The sequence below is a fragment of the Chanos chanos genome, chromosome 5 (genome assembly GCF_902362185.1).
Source record: "Chanos chanos chromosome 5, fChaCha1.1, whole genome shotgun sequence".
Classification (NCBI taxonomy): domain Eukaryota; kingdom Metazoa; phylum Chordata; class Actinopteri; order Gonorynchiformes; family Chanidae; genus Chanos; species Chanos chanos.
In genome coordinates, this window is record NC_044499.1 from 44,590,935 (window position 1) to 44,600,123 (window position 9,189).

The 9,189-nt window shown below is 38.2% G+C and overlaps 1 protein-coding gene across 1 annotated transcript; it reads right to left on the reverse strand.

Moving 5' to 3' along the window:
- Positions 1 to 4,057: 4,057 nt before the first annotated feature.
- On the reverse strand, positions 4,058 to 6,367 carry slc16a9b (solute carrier family 16 member 9b). Its single transcript, XM_030775841.1, has 5 exons — positions 6,163 to 6,367; positions 5,649 to 5,792; positions 5,396 to 5,491; positions 4,416 to 5,255; positions 4,058 to 4,233 (listed from the first exon to the last, which is right to left on the reverse strand). The coding sequence occupies exons 1-5, from the start codon at positions 6,365 to 6,367 to the stop codon at positions 4,058 to 4,060; spliced, it is 1,461 nt and encodes a 486-aa protein (XP_030631701.1).
- Between the last annotated feature and the right edge of the window lie 2,822 nt (positions 6,368 to 9,189).

Consider the following 9,189-nt stretch of genomic DNA (forward strand, 5'->3'; position numbering starts at 1 on the left):
CTTTGAGCAATAATGCCCCTCAGGCCTCATTAATTTTACAAACAGCTCATCTGTCTCATACACTGAGCCATAAGCTCTTTAACACATGCATAAAAACATATTACATGTTACTCGATACTGAATAATTGTTGTACAGAAGAAATGCATGAAAACTACCTCTAACATACTTGCTAAATGAAAAATAAAAAATAATTTCTTACCAGGGTTGTTGCTGCTCAGTTTGGTGCAAAATGTGCCATGTCTTGCGACTGCAGAACTGATTAAGCACCAGTTGCATTGGTCAAAGGACAGGCGTAATTGGTCAAACACCATTTACAGTGGTCAAAGGACAGATATAATTGATCCAATTGTCTAATTTTAGTGGGAATGTTACATTGCGTTCCATACTGGTTGGACAGAAAGGACAGAAAACTTTTTGTACTCTTTTGTAATTTTGTACTGTATTGATGTGGTTTTTTAGTTGACCTCCCAGTTCAATACAGTTCAATACTGATCAAACACAGATTGAGATAACAGAAATGTTTGGCCTAAAGCCACAGGGACCAGAAAAGTCTTCCTGTTTTGAGAAACAAACCCTTTAGAAGAATCCAGCAGAGATATGAACGATCACTTTATTGTTTGAAAAGGATGCTGAACCAGTGTATACGGACCAGTATGGTGCAAGGCATACGCTACAACAGGTATCAGTTTTTACTTTTAGCTTATTTTCTGTCCAGACAAGATAAACACAGATTTCTGTCAGTGTGACATTATGAATAGTTCAGAATGGAACAATTTAAAATACAAAACAGTTCTAAAATTAGTTCTAAAGGTAATACATGACATTTGCGAGCCATTATCAGTTGAACAGTTAAACTCACTGTTCAGCAAAGTAACACATGTACAGACTGTGTGAGTGCAGAGACACGGATAATCTGATCTGTAACACAGAAGAGCCTGAATTTCTGGGCTATTTATAAGTTGATCAAACATAGCAATCTAAACACAGCCCACCAAGAGAAGTAGACCAGCACCTGCCTCATCTTTGTTTCCATGGTCACCAAGGTGGCCATTGATTTCTGTACAGTGGGCATCACAGCAGTTCCTCAAGCACAAGAAAGAACATTCTGATCACTTTCATATCTGTCATAATGTAAGCAGTGGGTTTCTTGGAGTCAGAGGTGTTTCTAACGGGTCGAGACTGGAAAATAAAAAACACATGGAAAATAAGACACATCTGTACTGTATATACGCAAGTGAATAAGATATTATGTTTGCATCATATATGAGACTTGTGAATTAAATAACTCTTTCTCCCCAGGTTTCTTGACATTTGAGTCCTCTGTTAACGCTGATTGCTTTTTTCGAGCCCAAACATCAGGGGAAAAAAAAAATTCTAAAAAATAATGTTTTGATGTTCAGATATGTCTGTATGTATGTATATGTGTGTGTGTGTGTGTGTGTGTATGTGTGTGTGTGTGTGTGTGTGTATACATATATATACATTAGATAAAAATGAAAAAATGCCCTGTAGCCCTCAGAGCAGAACACAAATCACAGATCCAACAAACACACAAACATCAGGATTGTTATTGATAGGATTATTCTGTGTAAAATACTCGACGCAGAGACAAGTGACCAGTTACAGGAAATAGAAAACAGCTTAAAAAGAAAGCCAAATGGCGCCCCCTGCTGTAAAAAAAAAGAGGCTGCTTGACTGTGACATGTATTGTATATATATACATACATACATACATACATACATACATGACAAACAAGTTGTTCCTTTTACTTTGAGGACCAGTTAGGACTCTGCATCATTCATAATTCAAACCAAGTATGAGGTCAGTTTTTAATAACTGTCTCCTACACCTCCCACTTCCTCTGTGGAGCTTTACCAAGATATTGCAGAGACACCGGGAAAACATATTTCAATCTCAAAATTCATTCTTTCGCTGTACAGTTTATAATTTAAACTGAAATGAAAGAAGAAAAAAATTGAATGCATCACAGACCAAGACTAATGAAACAATCCCAGTACATAATTCCATTACGTAGAATACAGTCTATGATGTCCTGTGGACGTCTTTGATTTATTTAGATTTAGTGAAACTTACTGGAATACATGACCCAACAAAGAGGAACGCCGCCTCTGTAATGTGATCCAGAAGGTCCTTCACATTAGGACATGACTGAGCCATGAGAGGCACTATCCAAAGGGTTGGCTCCCACAAGCATAATCAGTCACAATTCTTTCAGTGAGTCATTCTTACAGGAAAAAAATGGTCTGACCAAACACATCCTTCAGAGTTATCTCAGAATCATGTTTTTTTTCCTTCTCTGATAGAAAACTGTTTTGAAGAACTTCTTTCGTAACTCATGGAATCAAATTTTCAAGGCCTTAAATCATGTTCTCCGCGACAATTAAAAATGTTTAAGACACATTTATAGCAGCTGCAGCTGATGATATATGTGTCAAAGCTGAAAGAGCCTCTTGTTTCTAGTCTGGAGCATGACTGGTACAAGGTAGTCTCTCATTTCCACACAGGAGAAGGTGTTCCTGCATAAACAAACCTTCTCCCCCAATCCAGCTAAGCAAACATACTCAGATGGTCATGTGTCACGACTAAGCCGTCACTGAAGCTGTTGTAGTTACAGTATCCATGGTGACCTAGTGGGTACTTAGTGATCATGGATGTCTACCGTTTGAAAATTGAAACTTTTAATATAAAACAGCAGTTGATAAAAAAAATAATAGTAATCAAATGCTAGGTGAACCTGAAGGGGAAAAAATATGTTTGCTTACGTAGAGCTGATTTAAATGTAGTTTCATAAGAACGGCCATGGGTAGTCACTATCTTTTTAATCATTTATTGAGAATACTCTTAAAAAAACAACAACAGACTAATCCAAACATTTGAAGAAACACTTACAAAACATATATGGCAAAACATTGTTTAAGAAATCATAAAGGTCCACGGCACTCAGTGGCAAGGTAAAAAAAAAAGTATGTATATGGCATGTTCCTTTTTTTAAATTTATTTATTTTTTCAATGTTACAGATATCATTAAAACACAATTCAAGTAACAAATGTTTGGGGCAGATTGGAAATAGTAACGTCTAAAATAAGGATACAGAATAAACCAGCTCAATACAGTTCAGTGCATGTAAAACAGTCGATGAAGGCTGGTATAGTGTAACAAAAACACCAATGAAAATGATTATCACATATATGAAAACATATATTGCTTTGAATTTGTTTCAGAAATAGGTCCAGCCCAGCTGATAACTACATGCTCCTGTTGTACAAAACAAATGCTCTGAATTAATTTTGCACAGAATTAACTCTAGGTCATTCTGCTCACTTTTTTAAGATAAAATTCAGCCTTGTTATAAGAATAAAACAGCAACAACAACAAACAGACAACAAGCTTAATGCAACACTTTTGCCCAAAACAATTCAACTTTGGTACTATACTCAACATGACATATCAAGACATCATGTTCAAGCACAAAAATGACTTGCTGTCCTATTACTATTAAAATCAAACTGAATTTTTGTTTTTGCTGTTTGTTTTCATAGCTATCATTTAAAAATACATTATCAACTTTTGTAGTGCTGCATACCTTTTTAAAACACATTCAAACATATGGAAACATTTTGTCTCTTTAAAAAATATTTCTCTTAAGTGTTTGACATTAGATACAGATTCTCAGTTTCCCAAAAGAAAAAAAAAAGTCCCTGTCCTCCTCATCAAAAGAAAGAAAGGCATTCATAAAGTACTCATAAAATTATTGAAATGCTGCATGTTTCGTGTGTTGAAACCTCATAAAACAAGGCCATAAAAATAGTTAGGACAAGTAGTCCTGAAGTCTGTCATATCATGTTTACACACACCAGGAAAAAACAAAAAACTTTGACTGTGCGTTTAACCGGAGAAAATGAAGGGTTGAACATTTAGGCAATATTAAAATAAATAAATATAAATATCCCCTCTGGAAACAAAATCTCCTGAGGGTATGTCATCAGCCAAAGGACTGCTCTGCTGTCTGTGTTGTTGTTCAAGCATCACTGCTTTAGGCTACTGCAGCAACTTTTTCACAGTCATCCACATCAGGTTTGGCAGTCTGTGTCCTGGTCTTGTTCCAGCAAGGCAGGGCAGACAAGAAGAGAAACACTCCCCCTAGCAGCACACAGCTTCCACTGAAGTAGAAAGCCACATCATAGGACTGCATCCAGTCATAGAACCAGCCTACAAAGACAAAAAATAATTTGATTAATGTTATTGAGAAAAAGAAGAAAGGGTTATGGTCTTTGAAAAGCCATTTCTGTTATTCTTAAAGTCTTGCCATCGGTAAGTACACGTCATTTATTTATAACGGCATCAGTACAACAGCATTCGCGAGTGAGTCTCTGAAGATCGACAATCCTTACCTACAACTGGAGGTCCAAGCATTATGCCCATCCCTCCAAATAACATGAGAATGCCGTGCGCCTCCGTAAGACGATCGATTCCCATAACCATGGTGGTCATGTATGGCGTGATGGACCAGTTTCCTGAGAAAAAGCCCAGTACTGCAGATATAACCTGGAGTCCAGCATAGTTTTTAGTCACTGGGATCAGGATCAGAGCCACTCCACTTGCTACTGCAGTGAAGGCGTAGAGAAGAACACTGTTCATCCAGCGAATATCAATCATCATACCCAACAGCAGTTTACCCAGTACTCCTGCAATGGCCACAATGGACACCAATGGAAGTACACTGATGCCCTCAATAAGACCCTCGCTTTGGGCCAAATCTTCCAAGAAAAGAAGAGGAGGGATCGAGCCAAGACTATACAGGAACAGAGTAATACACATGGCTGTGAACACACGGTCATGTAGAAGCCTAACTGGCGATAAGACATACTCAGAGTAAGCCTTCTGTTTCCTCTTGATGATCTTGACTAAAGCAGAGCAGTTCAAGAGGCATCTCTCATAAGCAAGTGGCTCTCTGGCCTCTACCGAGACAAGTACTTCAGCAACAGGAATATGCTTCTTCACAGGATCTTCTGTCAAGATTTGTTTTTCAAGAAGCTTCTCCTCAGCCTTCTCGACTAGCGCGGCTCTCTGTTTGAGGTAGTAAGCAGGTAAGTGCAAAGGTCTCATCAGTCCAGCACAGGCAATGATGTTTAGTGCAAAACAGCCAATTATCAGTAAACATCCGTCAACTCCGTAGAGCTCAATGAGCTCATTCTGAACAGTAGCATACAGGAATCCTCCAACGCTGGTACCTGGAAGAGCACAATGATTTTGTAAGAGAAACCTTAAAGGCATATTTTTAAAATAACCTATCCATGTAAAAATGTTATTCTTTCTGCAAAACCCTGTATTTATGATTTATACTAGACATCTGAGGAATGTGAAAGTTTACCTGTTGTAACTATCCCAAGAGCAAGACCACGTTTCTTGTCAAAGTATTGGCAAGTGATGGTTATGGTAGCAGCGTATAACAGTCCACAGCCTAATCCTGTGGCAAAATAACAAACCAGACCCATCAGAGAGTGGATTTGAGAGAAACAAACAAACAAACAAACAAAATATTGTATTGGTGAGAATGTATTCAGCAGGTTTAGATAAGCTATTATGTGAGCTACACTTTTTTTGAATAAAAATATTTGACGTACCAACCACTATGCCATAGGAGAAGATAAGAAACTGGACATTTGGTGCAAAAGCGCTGAGTATTAGTCCACCTGACACCATGACACCACTGAAGATGGTGACAGGTCTGGCTCCAAAGTTCACCACACAAGCGCTGCATAGAGGACCTGTAGGAGAAACAATTTCCTTATGACTATTTTAAGTCACATCTTTGTTTATGAGACTCCCTATTCATGAACATTAAATAACTGAATATATCATTAGAAAATTGTGCGTGTGTGTGTGTGTGTGTATATATATACTGTACACAACAATGAACTATACATCACTATGAATGCGTCAGTGTGTTTTTATATAAGTTGATTTAATGTAAATCAACCGCTCTGATTACCAGAGCAGGGATACTGTATGCCTTTAATGATTCCACAACACACACAAAATCGTTAGTGGTTCCTGACGTATTGACAAACTGCTTTTCATTCCATGATGCTACAGATCTGTTTCATAATGAGAGTTAGAGTTGTGCTCCAAACTTACTGGCTATGAGTCCGATTCCACACACAAGTGACCCAACCCAAGCAGTCATTGCTTTGCTCTCCTGGAAAACACTCAGCCACTCAGGGTACAGCACTCCAACAGATTGAGGGGAGCCATAGGCCAGGAACATTGCCAGGGAAGATGCCACAACAATGACCCAACCCCAGCCACCATCTATGGCTTTCTTTGAGTTCTGGGGACTCATTTTGCCTGCTGCTCAAGCTGGAGAACCTGTAAAACACCAAAAAAAAATCACAGTTTTTATCAAAGTCCGAGATGAATCAGACATGAAGTTAAAACTCACAATGAGATAAAACAGTAATTCCGGTACAATCAATCACAACACTTGGAATATCCGTTTTATTGCGGAAAATACTGCAAATTACTAAAGAAATACCCTGCACTCACAGCACGATTCAGGCAAATAAATAATTACCTGAGCTGTCTGATAATGTTAACATGGATAACACACCCTTATATGTGGGTGTTTATATTTTGTTACACGTCCGTGTCATTGCTGTTGGTACAGGTCTTGTGTTATTATAGGACATCTAACGCCGGGGTGCGCCGGAGAAAAGCGCAACATGAACATCGAGCGCTTCACGAGCAGTGAGTAACAAACGTTTACTCGTGGTAGTTCTGTTTGAAAGTCCATGCTTCATCCCATTTTTTCACTACAGTAAACACATTTCACCGTTTAACGCATACTCAAATTTGATCAAACAGTCAAAGGCGCAGAGTATTAGAATAACTCAGTCCATAAATAAACGGATTTATCTTAGATTTACAGTTTATGGTAACAGTGGAACTAAGAATATTATTTTTGAACGAAACAACATAAGAACCGAAGTACACAAAACATAGACCATTTTGTATAGTCAAATGAAAATTATTTCCGACTTACCTAAAACTATAATCACCCCAGATGTAATAAACTGTTAATAGGTACTTGAAGTGAGCACAGTGCAGATGTTTAACTGGCTCTGTGGGTTGCGTCGAGTTTTGATTTTAATGTCATATCGTTTTGAACAATTTTGGGTTCAAACTAATGAACAATAAATATCTGTTCAACTCAAACATCACGAAAGACCCCTCAGCTGACTCCTGTCGCTTCTCTGAGCTCAGTCTGCTGTAGATGCTGCTTTTGTTGCCAAGCGTTGAAACCGGTTTGAAGCTGTTCTCGCTGGTCTAGCTACATTTCGATGCTCTTACTTCCTTCTTGCAGTGGCAATATTCAGTGAGCTGACTGTAGCATCTATCAGGCATAAGTTAACGTGAGATTTCTGAAGGCATATCTAACTTTATTTTAAAGGTTGTCTAATTTTTATTGTTTCACTTGGAAATCTGTTGGAAATACACTTTTAAGGGGAAAAGGGCTCTGTGGGTCTTGGAGCAATCACAATAACCTTATAAAATAGTAAGACTACTTAGGTCATAAAAATAGATCATTCATCATAAGAAAAAAGAATATTTTATTGCATAATTGATGATAATTCTACTATTCCTTCTATTTCGTTTGCTTAAACTGCGAAACGTAACAAAATGGGTTATTACATTCTTGCACATATCCGTGACATTACCATTCGTAAAAAAAAGTTCGATTATTATTTCATTGCACACAGATATGAATCTTCTAGCTGTCAGACACGATTCTTCAGTGTAGAAAACACGATCATAAACAAATGCCACGTGTATTTTCTTCTGGGCTGTGGTGCGCTTCATCACCATCGCACCGCCGCTGTTCCAGTCAAAACCGGTTGTTCATGACAATACCTCTGTAACACGTGTTGACGTGGGGCGCTGTTTCGAAGGCCACAGGCCACTTAACGGTGTTCACAAACTAGGTTACGGAAGGATGGGCGATTTCTTATACACAAGGAAATGCTGTACAATAAAATTGTAAACAAAGAAGAATAATTAAGTCGCCTGTAGATGTACAAACTTGCGCTGCTTTTTGTCCAAGGTCGTTTTGTTCATGTCACCTGATTTACTCAACTATCCAATGGTTCTAGTGTCTTCATACTACGCTGCACTATAGCAAAACGTATGTGAATTGAAGACCAGGGATGAATCATAGGAAGGTCAGTGGCCTACATTATTTGGGTGCCATATTCTCCGCCTTTCAAATCATAATGTGCCAATACGCTCATACAATAAAATTCAACAAAGATGGACCATTTGCCTGCAGTGCTACGTGGCGTGGGTGATTCTTCCGTTAGTAAAGTTGCGTATTTCCATATCACCATTCACCATCATGGTCCCACTTTAAAATTAATATTTACAGATCTTTGGTTCTTTTATGCTCTTATCAAATAAATAAAGACATGATATTTATAGCTCCTTTGATCTGATTATAAACTGCTACAAGTTTTACCCTTCATTCTTATTAGGAAGGTTACAGATGGAATGGAGACAGTATAAAAAAAAAAAACGAGACAGAACATAAATGTGAGTGCAAAACATCACCAGTGCGACCTTTTCCACAGACGCTTGCTCTTTTGGGAAAAGTGTCACTCAGTCCATTAACCACATTCACTGTGATGAGGCAAAATGCCTGTAAACAGCTAAAACTGGTTTAGCTAGTGTTTGGTTCAGTTTGGAAAAGGCTCGTAGCAGCAGACATGAATGCATTGGCCCCTGGCGTGTTTTCCATAGAGATAAACCCTACAAATGACTTGTTTGAGGAAAATGTAGCACATTGCAATCTCTACTTTTGTTCAAGGTCAAGAGCTGACATAGTCAACAGGAGTTCCAGATTGGCACAGCACAAGTTTTTTTTTTTTTTTTGTGTTCACTTGTGTCTGTGAGGCGTTCCAGCAACTGCTTTTGAATGTTGGTGTTTTTGAGATGTTTTGCATCACTGTGTCTTAATCGTGAGGTGGTATGTGCGATTTCAGAAAAGCAAATTCAAGGCAAAGTTGAATGCTGTTCGTGCCGAGTAATACACCAATTGACTTTTACATTACCTGTGTGAAGCAGTGGTGAGAATATTCATTTCACCAAATTGAACAGATGAAAATAATTTGT

Coding starts and splice junctions, on each gene's coding strand:
- slc16a9b (XM_030775841.1), bottom strand. CDS start 6,367: ATGAGTCCCCAGAACTCAAAGAAAGCCATAGATGGTGGCTGGGGTTGG. Junction 5,492..5,648: donor CTCCTATGGCATAGTGGTTG/GTACGTCAAATA, acceptor ATTTTGCCACAG/GATTAGGCTGTGGACTGTTA. Junction 5,256..5,395: donor TCTTGGGATAGTTACAACAG/GTAAACTTTCAC, acceptor GTGCTCTTCCAG/GTACCAGCGTTGGAGGATTC.